The 15,890-nt window shown below is 33.3% G+C and overlaps 1 protein-coding gene across 5 annotated transcripts in view; it reads right to left on the bottom strand.

Annotated features, from left to right (window-relative positions):
* The window catches only part of LOC126830839 (cGMP-dependent 3',5'-cyclic phosphodiesterase), a 157,536-nt gene that overhangs the window by 81,706 nt on the left and 59,940 nt on the right, over positions 1-15,890 (bottom strand). For all 5 annotated transcript variants that reach the window (XM_050561274.2, XM_050561273.2, XM_050561275.2 and 2 more), the window contains one exon: positions 12,902-12,991. In XM_050561274.2, the coding sequence (XP_050417231.1) occupies positions 12,902-12,991 (90 nt within the window). The remainder of the gene's footprint in view (positions 1-12,901; positions 12,992-15,890) is intronic.

Genomic DNA, 15,890 nt, shown 5'->3' with positions numbered 1-15,890 from the left:
AAAAGTGAAAATATTGATTTTGATCGAAATTGAGATTTTCACAAAAATGAGTCTATAAATATACTATCTATCGGCCCAAAAGATCAAAATAGCAATAAAACATTTAAGACACCTTTATTTGGACGTTTTGTAAGAGTACAGTATTCATAAATCGAGTCTCTTTTTTAAAATTCTCAGCGAAATTAGTTAATTTTCTCTGCAAAGGGATGACTAGTCAATCCTCTCAAATAATATACTTTGCATCGATGTTAAGCGGCGAATCTCTAGTTTATAAACAGGACAAAGTACTGCCGATGAATTCATTTTGAACGAATACTAATGAGTTTTAAAACACCTACAAAGATAAACAAACTCGGCTTTATTCCACACAATTCATTTGCTGATTGGCCCAGATGCCCAGCTGTCTCGAGGCTCTAGCTCACATAGAAATTTAATTTGGCGATATTTGGGGTACATACGATTCTCTTTGTGATGTGGTGAAAGGAAAAATCCCTTAAAATTCTGATCATATATAGATTGCTGTTGAGTGTTATTCAATACCATGTGGCTGAATACTGTAAATTAATCAACAAGCGGATCGTGTCATTGAGTAATACTTATCAACTGTCATGGCCCAGTTGATTGATAAGACCGTCAACAAATCATTATTTACTCCGAATAATTAATCCAAGCGGTAATTATTTGATATCTCGTTTCGTCTTTAAAAAATAATTTATAGGCCTAAATGGAGATAAACAAAATGGCCAATAATTTCCTTTCCGAACAGAGTATTACTGATAGCTGAATTCCGTTTACTGTCACTTCATAAGGCATGCAAAGTATACAAGCATGTATAATTGGATACTATTATTATTGTTTCAAATTCTTTTATCACCATGGGTTGGAAAAATGAGAACCACCAACGAGTTGAAAAGCAACGATTCTGCCATTATGCATGAAAGTGAACGTATCGGTAAGCCTTTCTTACAATACAAATGAAATTTCCATCATTCTATCAGGGATTCATATTTTGATACTTGCGCTACCTGAAAATAACAATAGACCTATTGTACACGCAAAATCTTATTTTAATTCATACGTATGACAAGGTCAACAGAACATGTGTACAAGTGTGGCGACTGCTGTGATGATCAAGAAACTACTGTAAACTGATTACCCAATCAACAAACTTAATCTCTTAACCACTGGCACTAAGGTGCTAATTAATTGACAAGTTTAACTGAAGTTATTCTCACCAAAGTTATAATATACAAAACACATGAAATGTGAGTATGCTAAAATGCTTATATGCCGCATGTGTTGTGGATGTTTTGTTACGAAAAGAGTGCAATGCATGAGATAAATATTCTAGCTGGCAGGAAAAAATATATAAACATCTTTTTATATAAGAAAAAAAATGTCCAAACAAATTTTGACAACACTTTTCATCTTCAGCACCACTGAAAACCTGAAGAAGAAAATATTAAACGTCAAAACAGCAAATTAATGGCATGATTGCTATGTGGTCTTGTTTTGGAACATAACGACATCTTTAACTTGCTTTTTCTCATGACTTACTTTCCTGACTGGGGCAGCTTCAAAAAGACACAGCTCAGTCAACTTTTGCCCGATTTAAACCAAACATACACCATTTTGAAGGTGCAGAATGTGAAAATAACAACACCTCAGGCTGACCTTAAAAATATCTTTGTTTCACCAAACCCGACCCACAATCGAGGAGAAGGGTCGGTAGGTCGTTTTTTTTTTCAGATTTTTTTTTAAAGTCAGAGAAATCAATACAGAAAACTTATTAGCTGTATACTACAGATTCATTAATTTTGTTTAATGAATTTGGGGTCTGACGTAAAAAGTAACGAACTGAAAGTTTTTATTAAACTTAAGAGCTAATTTGACAGCTTAATAATTTTCCGGGTGGAAACATTCGTCTTCTTTATTGGCAAACAAATCAATGACATCGGGATTTTTCGTGATGCCCGACTCGCATACGATTAGCCACGAACTTGAAGTGTGAATCTCCTTCAACACGTTTTTAACGATAGTGCGCGTTGTGCTTTCATTTTTCTCGAAAACGGATATTGAAAATATCGTCGTCATGTTTAAAACTACGCACCACAGACATAGAGGCAGAATTATTTCGTGGGAATGGACGTGTATTCGTCTGCAACCATTTTGTTGAGAAGCGACACCTATGACGCTTTCGTCTTGATCAACCAGTTTCAATAATGAATCAAACCATAGCCATAGTATAGGGAAATAACTCTCATGATATATTTCAGGTTGACACACAAAATAAAATAAAAAGATCGTGGAAAAGTGCAATAAAATAATTTAAGTCGGGGGTGGTTTTAGTTAGTCGGTCGCGTTAGGCGAAACAAAGATATTTTTAAGGTCAGCCTCAGTTTTCAAAATTTCTTCATTACAACTCACTTTGCCAGCACAGGTCACATATATGCATTTACTGAATTATTAATGTGGGCATGCAGCTCTGGATAAAAAATTGCCTTGATTCCCTAGGATTAGAAATATTACATTTTGTAACCAATTATTAAAAACTAGGAAATATTTATGATTATTTAAAACATAATTTTTATTTAAGATGACATTACAGAACTGTACATTATTTATATTAGTAAAAATGATAAATCAAATTTCAATACCATTGTCACAATTGGTAAGTGAATTTGCTATGTATAATTGTGACATGGTTTATTTCTGTGATTTAGGGTACCTAATTAATTGGGTACGTGGCTAAAGGGAATATTTATTTCTTTTAAAGACATTTATTAAGGATTGTACAGGTTTTGGTTAATAAAGTTTAATTATTTTCAATGTATATACGTTGTTTTTTACAGAACGATTGTTGGTATGTCTAAGCAAGTTAGGTAATGAGGGTGTAAAGTAATGAATGTGTCTGGATTGTGATGCATGTGCAGGTGGTGCATAGTTCTGATTGGATGTTTGAGTGACTAAAAGTTTCTTGGTGTAGAAATTAGAAAAGTTTGTCAGAAAGGTTTAAAATAAGTTACAGGATAGACATGGCTGTTTTCTCTACTTAGATCAGAGAGATTTTAAAGGACCAGACATGACTGTTTTTCAATATCTACGGTAACACCAATGGCTGGCTTTAGATACGTAGAACCTGGTAAATAAATTTGATGTATTGAAATGTGAATCCGTTCCTTGATGAAATAACATTTAACCGGTAATGTCTAGGTGACCGATATAAATCATATTTCAACCCAGGGGTAACCTTGTGAATCATATTGTAGTTTAATCTTGGTGAACTTTGTGAATCGTACGCATGTAGTCTTGGTGAAATATTTCAATCTTGGTGAAGTTTTAATACAACTAGGGAGTCTAGGTGAATCCGGGAAATAGATCTGTGACATGTGAAGGTTTTGTGTTTTCCGAGAATTTGTGTTCTGGTTTAAAGTGTTTTAAAAAACCAACTTACGCGATTGGGACGGTGGAATTAAGACGGAGAATTAATCTGAATGCTAACCAGGAGGATTGATTAGAATTAAAGCAACAGAGTATTAAATGCCGGAATGAACTGTAACTTTGTAATTTTGTAAAAAAAAACCTCTTAAATTGTATATGTAAATTGATTGTACAATATACATATTTAAAATAAATTAATTAGTTGTGTTGTTTGTTGGAAATTTGGAAAAGGGGACAATTAAGTTAAAGAACCTGAGGTCACTTTGTGACAACCATAATAATCTATCCCCTTGGTAGACAAAATAATGATCAAAAATGGTAAAACACTGCACATCTGAGGTGAATGGTGATAAGTGAACATTTTTTAATAAGTTAATAAAATTGTGTAAAGGGATCAATGAATCAAGTTTCTACTGATACACTAATGAGTGAACAATTGAGTAAAGATGGTAATAGATTGATGGTAGAAGGACCAGTAATCGTTGCTATATATCTAGCAATCTTGTGAATATTGCTAGGAGGAAAGTGCCTGGCTGTCATTAGTGTCTAATCCTTATTGATTAGCGAAATAACTTGTCATAATCTGGTCTATATAGCTTGAGGCTATAAACTGTTGCTACTACATGTAATGTATTCTAAATCATCTTACATACTTTTCTTTTTCTCATATTCCATTTCATATCAATAATGAAATTAATATGATTAATAAAATATCATTATAATTAATGGAATTAATGTGTCTTAAAATCAATACAACGCACTAGTATTAAAAATAATGTAAACCGCTGTATCTCTTTTTCCAAAATTTCAATTGGGTAGCCAACTTTTAATTTAAACTAAGAAACTATTATAACGATCAGATAATACCATTGATAGTTATTATATAACTATATTGATTAGTTAGCTATCAACTAATTAAACACTGTTGATTAGTTTGTTGTTGTTTTGATCGGTGCTACTTTTAACAAGTATTTCAGCAAACAAGTCTTGTGAAATGAATCCTATTTTAACATGGTTATTGATATGAAATGAAATGGGGTTTGACTTCCAATTTTTCTGCAACAACTGGGTTACTAAAAACCGGCATACATCATGCAGTGTGCTATGAGGCCTAATCTTATTTCAAATTCCTCTGTCAAGGGTTCTTTTACATGCACAAGACAGTTGTAATTGTCTTGATTCTTGATCTAACAGTGTTTAAAATTGCCCATGATGGTTGTTCAGACAAAAAATAGTTTGTGCAAGTATTGAAATCAGGAATGAACTATTGGCATTGCTCATCTCTAAATCAGTGATTCTCCACCAGTGTGCCGCAAGATCTTCCTAAGTGTTCACGAAATTTTGAACGACACACTAACAAAATGTGCAAAACAATGTGACCCCAATTGAGTATTCACTGGTGTCTACTCATAAGTTCATAGCTGTGTTTATCTTTATTTAATTCTATGTTTATATGACTAGTCTCTGTCTACGGTTGTATTTCGTCTGACTTACATGTAACATGTTTTTATTTTGCAAAATTCAAATATTTTTCATATATATTAAGCCAGGTGTTCCACAGTTGCCGTTGGCAAAAAAAGGTTGAGAACCACTGCTCTAAATGGTCAAATTCTGTAATGATATGAATGTATGGCTTCCAGCTTTTACTGTGATACTTTATATTATAAAGTTCAATACTAAATTCATATAATATAATATTGAAAGGTTATTATATTGACTAAGACATGTTGTCTATTATTCTTATTTACTGAACTGATCGATGTTGGCTTTAAGGCTGAGATATCCATTGTACAATGTGTGAATGAACCCTCTTCAAGCCAAAGTGTTCTATAATCTTAGTAATGTATAATACAAGCCACCTACAATAATTCTCAACACATCAATGTCAATACTAACAACAGTTGCACTGATTCAAATAATAAGTTAAGATAGGTTGCCAGGCAACAAAACATATTGCCCAAAGCAGCTATATTAAATCACCCTGGCAGTCAACAAGGGTTAAGTTGCATCAGTAGAATTTGTTTGGCTTCTAGTTCTGCCCCATGTAACGTTTAGTGTACAAAACATTTACTATGATGGATTTAGCTGTTCAAGTTATCAAAAATCATTTAAAATCAATAGGCTTCTTTTTCTCATCCATGTATAAATTTAACGTAAATCGGATATTAACTTTAGCCACTAGAGCAATAAAAACATGGTAATGCACAGACTTTTCCTATTTTTCTCATTATTTCTTATCTAGAGACAGTCAATTATTTTTTTGAATTGTCAGATATCCTCCCAGTCTCATAACAACTTTTGGTCTTCGAAGGAATTATTAGTGAGCAGAAATTTGCCTGTGTATCTGTTATCACTCGTCACTTCAGTTAGTTATATATATATAAGGATAACTGGTGTTTTCCTTTTGCGTTCGTCACTTCCCTTTCTTGAAAGCTTCATAATGCATTTATCGTAGCAATTATCTTTGTGTTAAAATTATATTTGAAACCTGTTTAACCAGTTCTATCAAATATGTGATAATGACTGACACCAATATTGTCCTTTAAGTAGACTAGAACAGTTGCAATAACATACAATGCACACATTTTGATAAAACTATAAACATTGATAACTTCGCTCAGAATAAAGTAATCTGAATGTAATTTTCAATATATTCATTTTGCATTATCTATTTTTGAACTATTATAGCAAGAACAGCCAGCTTTTTATCTAAATCTTACATAATGCTTCTTTAATAAATTGGTAAATTAGACACCACATTGCATAAATAATTCACATTATTTCATTTCTAGAAGTATTTATGGAACAAAAGAAATATTTTAACCGGCACATTATATAAATTATGTACACAGAATTTATTTATCTCATCACCTGTACAATTGATCGAGCCTACACACATACAAAAAGAGAACTTAACATTGATTTCCATATAGCATGTAGAAGCATCCAATAGTGAAGGGAAAAATTATTAATGTCTCCTAGTAATCTTCTGTATTGATCTATTCAATGTTTTGTGGTATAGATGAAAATATTGATTGTTATATTTTATATACACTATCTTTATTTACTCTGTACATGGATGATCATTACACAGCTAATCACTAATAATAACTACGACGTTCATTTACAACTGGTCGCCCATAGGTTGTTTTTTTATGGAGCAACTTGTGATTGTTATAACCATACTGACTATCTACATTGTACCGGCAGACATTAAGTAGTGTTTTAATGGTATGCTGACAAACAAAACTCAGTCTCACAAAATAAACAAACATAAACCATAAATGATTACTACAAAAGACTTAATAGACTTAATCGTCCATCGGGTCAATTGGGTTAGGCTATGAATATAATAATCATTTCTCTATGAAAAAAATGTTTACATTTGCACACATATATGGGGCCAAGTAGATTCCTAAGACGATGGTTACAAGCATTATCAGCTCATTAACCACTGCCACGCTTACTACATAGACATCTTTCCATGGCATAGAACCAGGTAATCTTTTGACTTAAGACATACTGTAAGTTACATACAGATAGAGACTTTCTCTAGTGTGAACCATGGGTTCCACGTCGGCTGCTTAATACATATTGGATAATGATCCAATTTAATATTTATTTTAAATTTTCTGTAGTTTCCTATTAAAAGTTTATCTGGATTATCGCCCTTATTTTACGCCTTTATAAATACACTTCCATAGTACGATTTCTTCAGTATACCTGTTTTGCATTTCTTGTAGGGGTATTACCGTATTACGTATTATAATTTGTGCAATTATAACTTAATAATTCTGATTAGTTGCTAAATCGATAGTTTATTAACCTTTTGGCATTATTTTGTCTAGATTATCACCCTTTTTTGTTCTTTTTCTAATTTTGACGTCATTGGCAACCTACCGCCTTTTACGTCACGTCATTCAGTCAGCAGACGGCCGTCTTTCGAGACGGTCTACACTTTCTCATTTGCTTCTATGTATTCAGTATTGTTTGTTTTTTGTGGTGGGTGGAACATGTGCCCTAACTGTATTCCATATGCCTTGATTCTATTTAATACTAAAACGTTTCTCAATTGACATAGAGCATTTAGTTTTTAGACTACCTGTTTTTTTTTATACATTTCACCGTTGTGGTTACTTGAAAAGTTAATTTTTACTTCAATATGCTTACATTCATGACTCATGCTGGCATTACACAATGGTTTCTCTGGGTTATATTCCTGATTGTTTCAAATTTGAGTGAAGTGCATCACTACAGGCCCAGGACTGTACAGCGCAGTGGACGCTTACGGCTAGTCCCCGGATCCATTCACTTAATTTGACAAATTGAATTGTTCGTTTGTTTGTGATTTCTGCGTGTTGTGTCTTGTTCGTATATATTTGTTTTTGTGTAAATTATGTGTGGTGCAGTCCCCTGCACTTACTAATAGGTATCTTTCTGTAGGACCAGTTCCTCTTTTGACTTAAGACATACTGTAGGTTACACACAGATTGAGACTTTCTCTAGTGTAAACAATGGGTTCCACGTCGGCCGGCCACGCTTACTACATATGTATCTTTCCGTAGGACTAGTTCCTCTTTTGACTTTTAAGACATATTGTAGGTTACACACAGAGACTTTCTCTAGTGTGAACCATGGGTTCCACGCTGGCCGTATATGCCGTGACACCTCTCGCTATAATAGTTAAAAAAATAGATAACATAAATAGAATGCGCTGAAAATTTCCGGCAAATTACTCCATTCTGAACCGAGATATTAGCTTTTGAATTTTAGGCTAGCCTTGATCATCATTACTAAAGTAGGTACAGATAAGATAAGATAAGATGTTTATTGCATCAATACGTCCATAATGGACAGCATGCATACATAAACATTTAGACATAGTCATATACATTTAATAATACATATAATATTATATAGACAACTCAATACATTCATACAAACAGTATACTACATGTATATCTAAGGGGTTTCAGTTACACATACAAGTAAATGCCACCAAATTTGATTTCGCTCTCTTATCAAAAGCCAAAAACACATAAGCCACTGCCTTGGCAATCGATTTTGGTGGGTTAAAGAGATTAAGAAAATTGTAGGAAATCATAGGATTTACTGAGAAGGCTGGATAGGATGATTAGGCTGGGTGCGTACGATAAAAAACAATGTCTTGATTATCCAATTTTACGTTTAATTATTTTTCAGAAAATGTATTCCAATCCGCTAAATATCGCAGACTAGCGATGACATCAAGAGTTGATTATGGTCTGGATAAGTTAATTAGAGTCTAATTAATAATTTACATGTAGATAACATTCCAGGCCTAAAGAAAGACCTGCAATAGACAGATTTAGCTCTTGCATAATACATGTATATGTTTAACTTGCTTCCCGAAAAGTTAAGAAAATTATGTATTCCAGTGCTATTGTGTAGCAATACTGATAATTCCAGGTGTTGCAAAAATGATGTGTGGTTACTCTTATTATATACTGTGAACCAACCTGGCATACCTTGTTAGTAGTTATTCCCACCAAGGTTTCCACTCTAATCTCTCTATAAATAATTCTTTAAAGTCTACTTGATGCCTATTTGAGTGATATGTGACAGTTACAGATTTAAGTAATATTATTCCAATTTGGAGACCAAGGAAATATGTCAATCATAATGGCCATAACTGCCAATTTTCTATTAAGTGCAGCAATGTTTGCTATCAGAACATATTACATGCATGCAGGTAAATTTATCTCAAAGATTGTTTCAAGTGGTTAAAGCATATATTTAATCATCTCAAAAAGTACCACTCAAGAAACATGCCTACCAAGTCCATTTCAATAAGCAGTTTAGGAGAAGAATGCAGGAATTAATCCCATTAAGGAGATCCCAACCAAACTCCACAGGGCCAATCTTTTTTTTTAATTTTAAATAAGGTAAATTAAAATCAGTTCAGTACATAAATTAGAAATTTTGAAAGATTCAATAAATATACCAGTACCGGTAACTTTAATTTTAGAGCTTCCAAAAGCAATTATGCATGGACAGACAGACCAATACAACCTCATTTCAACATTGGCATATATAATTTAACCAGCGGCTGCCAGGCAGGATACGCCCACATTTTCGAGAGATGGATAGAGAACAAGCTTAAAAGAAAGTGATTTTTCCTACAATCAAGGGCCATAATTCAGGAAATTACAATTCGATATGCGCAAATATCAAAAGGAACCGAGAACTTTGTGTTATAAACTTACATTTCAAGTTTCAACAAAATCGGATTAAAATTGTGACCTCTATAGGGTCCACAGTCTTGATATACCATATTTTTACGCTATTTGAGAACGAAGGGCGGCCATTTTGTCTGTCAGTTTTAGGCCGTTTTTCACGAAATTCGAACTCAGCCGTCCTTAGGGTGTAACGGTGATATATTAATACGTTTTTTTAAATCGGATAAAAATTATGACCTCTATAGGGTCCACAAGCCAAAAAACGTGTTTTTGCGTACAATCAGGGGCCATAATTTATGAAGTTACAGTCCGATATGCGCAAATATCGAAAGGAACTGAGATCTTTGAGTTATAAACTTACATTTCAAGTTTCAACAAAATCGGATAAAAATTGTGACCTCTATAGGGTCCACAACCATGATATACCATATTTTTACGCTATTTGAGAATGAACGGCGGCCATTTTGTCTGTCAGTTTTGGGCAGATTTTCATGAAATTTGAACTCAACCGTCCGTAGGGTTTAACGGTGATATAATAATACTTTTTCTTAAATCGGATAAAAATTATGACCTCTATAGGGTCCACAAGCCTAAAAACACGTTTTTACGTACAATCAGGGGCCATAATTCAGGAAGTTACCGTCCGATATGCGCGAAAATATCGAAAGGAACCGAGATCTTTGGGTTATAAACTTACATTTCAAGTTTCAACAAAATCGGATAAAAATTGTGACCTCTACAGTGTTCACAAGCCAAAAACGTGATTTTTCGTACAATCAGGGGTCATAATCCATGAAGTTACGGTCCGATAGATGCCAATATCGAAAGGAACCGAGATCTTAGGGTGATAAACCTATATGTCAAGTTTCATTGAAATCAGATAAAAATTGTGACCTGTAGACTGTTCACAAACAATTGTGGACGGACGGACGGACCGACAGGGGCGACGACAATATACGTCCACATGAAAATGTGGGCGTATAAAAAATCTAAAATCGAGTTTTAGTATTCAACGTCCCTTTAAGAGACTGTTCATTTAGTGCAAACATGTAATCTATTTATTTTTGGATCTTGTCCAAGAGGTTTTTTTTATGTAATCTTTATATTTCTACCATTTTTGTCTACACAGAATTTTACCTTGAGATCAATAAAAGCGATTGTATCATTCTGTTTGATACATATATTACACATAATGTATTGACTTCACATGTAAATAAAATATAGTTAAATAAAAACCATTAGATGAATAGGCAGCTGTACATGTACTTTCTTTTTCAAAAAGAAATGGATACCATACATTAAGGCTGGTTAATATTATGTATATGAACAACTATTCAGTCCAAGATTCCTACTTACAAACCAGAAAAATTACTCGATTTGGGGTTTCAGAAAGACCTCTATGGTGTCAGTCAACATAATCAGATCGCTGTCAATCCACCTTTGCCATACGTAGCCATTTTGTACATGTATTAACACATGACTATATAGACTATTATCAAAATTAGACTTTTTTTTTGATAAGGTCACAAATTAAATTTCTTAAAAACAAATTACATGTAAAGTGGGAGAAATGATAAAAAAATGAATAGTTGATGGCCATTCGAAGTTAAAGATGCATTATGTAAGCGCTAAATCTGCCTATCGCAGGTCCTTATCTTGGCTTCAAATGTTATTTAAACATACATTATGCAAGAGCTAAATCTGTCTATTGCAGGTCTTTCTTTAGGCCTGAAATGTTATCTAAATTATTTATTAGACATTAATTAACCTATCCAGACCATAATCAACTCTAGATGGCATCGCTAGCCTGCGATCTTTAGTGGATTATGAGCCGATTGACTGCATAACTTTCCTTCACGATTTAACGATTAAATGGTTAATTGAGACTATGCTGTTTATCTTAATGACTTTAGTAATGATGATCGAGGCTAGGCGGAAATTTCGATCGCTTTAGTTCTTGGTTCATAGTGGATCAATTTGAATGAAATGTTCCTCAAATTGCCTTTACATTATCTAGTTTTTAACTATTATAGTGAGAAGTGCCAACTCGTTATCGAATCTCCCATAATGTATCTTTAAACTATTATTTAGATATTTATTCACATAACAAGCCTACAATCAACTCTCTAGAGTATTGGATGGCAGAGATTTAAATGGATTAAAAGAAGGACATTTGCCATTTAATGATTTAATTTAAAAATGGCCAATCAAGGCTATGTCTCGAATGACAAGTACTGTTGTAGTAAACAATCTATGCTACATCTTGTCAAAACATCAAATAGTGATAACTTTGCCCAGAATAAAGTAATTTGAATTAAATTTTCAATACAAATATTCATTTTGCATATCTTTTTTTGAACTATTATAGCAAGAATGGTCAGCTCTTTATCTGAATCCTATTTAATGCATCTTTAATGCTAGATATTTCTTATCTGCAAGATACGCACCCATTTTGCAAGTTATGTACAGAGAACAAGCTAAAAAAGCGATTTTTCGTACTATCAGGGGCCATAATCCAGAAGGAACCAAGTTTCATCCAAATCAGATAAAAATTGTGACCTCTAGAGCATCCACAAGCTAAAAATGTGATTTTTCGTACAAACAGGGATCATAATCCATGAAGTTATGATCAGATACACATGTCGATTGCCAATATCGAAAGGAACCAAGATCTTTGGGAGACAAAGCTATATTTCAAGTTTCGTCAAAATTGGATAAAAATTAAGACCTGTAGACTGTCCACAAACAAATTGTGGACATACAGGGGCAACAACAAATATGTCCACCTGAAAATGTGAGCGTATAAAAATAAATTACATTTGATTCTAATTATACATACAACCATTCTATCGTCCAGTACAGTTCTTTTGAATTATGCATGCTTGTTATTAAGAGCTGAAATAAATCACATGATTTGAGTTGGGTTGATTGGGTTCAGTTTTGAATTGTTATACCTGACTTTCAGCATTTATTTCATTTTTCAACATACATCATACAAAACTTTATCAAAATGTTCAAAGACAGTCGCAAAACAGGAATACAATTTAGCTGATACAAGCAAGGATCTTATTAGTAATTGCTATAGTTCCAGTGGATTATTCTTCAAATGTCACTTAAAAATACAATTTTACCGGTACATGTAAACATAGAGTAACCATTTTTTCAAGACATTTCAAAATACAAAAAAAAAAAAATGTTTAAAGCAAAGATTCAATTAATATAAACATTTTGTTTAAACTCACCAGCTGAGATACAATTGAGGAGATAGCATTCCTTATCGCTAGGCGTAATTCTGGTATTGTTTTAGCTTCTAGGAGAGGAAGGTATGCCTCCTGAAAAACATTAAAATTAAAACAAAAATCAATGCATTAGTTGAATACTTGGTGGAATTTTAGACTAACCCATCATAAAAATGAAGTTCATGCCACTAAAAATTATGACTTGAGATCCCAACCAACAACTTGATTGATATCGTAACAAATGACATAGTGCACAAACCATTCTCAAACTCTTTGAAGATGTAGGTGTATAAAACTTAGTGTTTTGTCCTTCATTATTGATGGACAATTAAGGTTGCTGTTTGATGATATTCCCACATGCCATAAAGCTAGTTAGAGCTAGTTATAATCCTTCTGATTCCCTTATTGATGATTTCAATTTCACATTTTAACTATTTGCACTTAAATAAATCACTTGTTTTTAATTCTGTATTAAAAACAATTCTTCTACTGCAATGCTTGTAAGACTCCTTTGCACTGAAAGTCTGCCTGACAAAAATCTACATAGGTGATTTTATTGTTTGTTGATATTCCCACATGACTAATATACAACCAGGACTATTTTTTATGATCTCCCTCTTCTGTCCATTATAATATTACTGACCCATAAATAATACTGATCAATAGGTGTCAAGTGTTTCTGTTGTCAAGATACTTCAATCAGTCCAATAAAGGTGACCACGCTATTTTCTTCATGACAATAAAAATGACCCATAGATGTTGAACATATTAAACCTTTAAGCCCTCAAATTATTTCAGTGAGTATGATATCATTCTCTTAAGGTTTGTAAATGTTGAACCATATAATGCCTACACGTGGTACTGATATTCAATAGTCCTGGACTGCTTGAAGCCACTTTCCATGCGTGAGGTTTATAACATAAATCTATATTAATATTGTTAATCATTCATAGTTTAATTTTACACTTATATGGGAAAATCAAATGTTAACTGAGCGTCGTATTTGTGAAAATATTGCTAGGCTACTGGAGCATGCCTTCCTGAATTGTTTTTTCTGAATCAAGTGTAATTTGAATCAATTTGATGCATACACTTTGCACATATTAGAATGATTTATCTGTACAAATGTCTCATTTTCTGTCAATTTTATGCCTACATTTATATGGAAACTATGTAAGATATCAATAATTCACTAAATCCTTAATATCAATATTGAAGTAAGACACCACTTGAGCTCCTATTTTGAAATCATGTTAACTTCTGGTATAAGAAGCTCTCATTAGAATTGGAATGGTATCGGTCTCCAATGACATTTGTTATTATTATACCCAGTTTGGAATTCCTCCAAATAGTACCGGTACTACATATATGTATATTTTTAAATCAATTCCAAACCAGCGGCTGCCAGTAGGATACGCTCACATTTTGCACAAGATGGATAGAGAACAAACTAAAAACAAACGTGATTTTTTGTACAATCAGGGGCAACAATCCAGAAAGTTATGGCCTAAAATGTGCAAATATCAAAAGGGACTGAGATCTTAGGAATATAAAGTTATGTTTTTTTGTGTTTAATCAAAATCAAAAAAAATTTGTGACCTCTAGAGGGTCCACAACCTTCGTATTACACACTTCTACACAATTTGCATACAAAGAGCGGCGATTTGGTCGGGCAGTTTCCATTCGATTTTCCCCAAATTTGAATATGACCTTCATTATGGTGAAATAGTGATGTATTTAAATGGTTTTTATAATTGGAAATAAATTGTGACCTCTTAGAGAATCTGCAAGCTAAAAATGCGATTTTTCGAACAATCAGGGGCCATAATCCAGGAAGTTAAGTTTGGGTATCCGCAATTATCAGAAGGAACCTAGATCATACTCTAAGTGTGTAATGGTGATATTCACACGGTTTTTTTTAAATCGGATAAAAATTGTGACCTCTACAGGGACCACAAGCTAAAAATGTGATTTTTTGTTCAATCAAGGGCCATAATTCAGGAAGTTATGATCCGATATGCGCGAATATCGAAAGGAACCGATATCTTTGGGTTATAAACATGTATATCAAGTTTCATCAAAATCGGATCAAAATTGTGACCTTTAGAGGGTCCACAACCTTGAATTACCAGATGTTTACACTATTTGCGTACTTAGCCACAAGGGGTGGCCACTTTGTCCGGCAGTTTTGGTCCAATTTTCATGAAATTCAAACTCAGACAAAATTACTGTGTAACGGTGATATATTCGAACGTTTTTTTAAATCGGATAATAATTGTGACCTCTTTAGGGACCAAAAGCTAAAAACATGATTTTTCGTACAATCAGGGGCCATAATTCAGGAAGTTACTATTCGATATGTACGAAAATGGAAAGGAACCAAGATATTTGGGTAATAGACATGCATTCAGGGATCGAATTTGACAGACGCAAACACGCAAAATGCGTGTTGATTTTGTAGACTGCGTGTCACAAAATATGTCACACGTAAAAAATGTGTGTAACATTTTATCGCTTATTGTTACTGATTAACATGATTTTTTCTTTTACGCAAAATCAAGACGATAATTATGACAAAAAACGGAAATTCTATAGATTATTTTCCGTCCTAAGTTCCTTGCAAAATGTAAATAAAGCGATGTCTATATCCGGCGTTTTGTGACATCTGCGCATGCATTCCCCCCCACCCCCCAAACTGATCAGGGTAAAAATCTTATATTTTATCGGCTAGGAGTTTACCCTATTCAATAAAAACAATACACACATATCATAAATGACCTCTTTCAGTGTTCGACTATCTGTCCTTTCATTATTGTCGTTATATTCCATCAAACAAATTCCGACATCGGTCAAAAATATACGTTGCTTTCACGGACACAAACACAAACAGTTTATTAATTAATAGTAAAAAAACATGTACCGCCACGGGGGATATATCGCGGTTTTGAATTTTCTGGATGATATTTAACACAAATATTGAAAAAATGTTTAC

This window comes from Patella vulgata, chromosome 8 (assembly GCF_932274485.2).
Source record: "Patella vulgata chromosome 8, xgPatVulg1.2, whole genome shotgun sequence".
NCBI lineage: Eukaryota > Metazoa > Mollusca > Gastropoda > Patellidae > Patella > Patella vulgata.
Note: the sequence above shows the minus strand (reverse complement) of the source record. Positions and strands in the feature narration are given on the sequence as shown.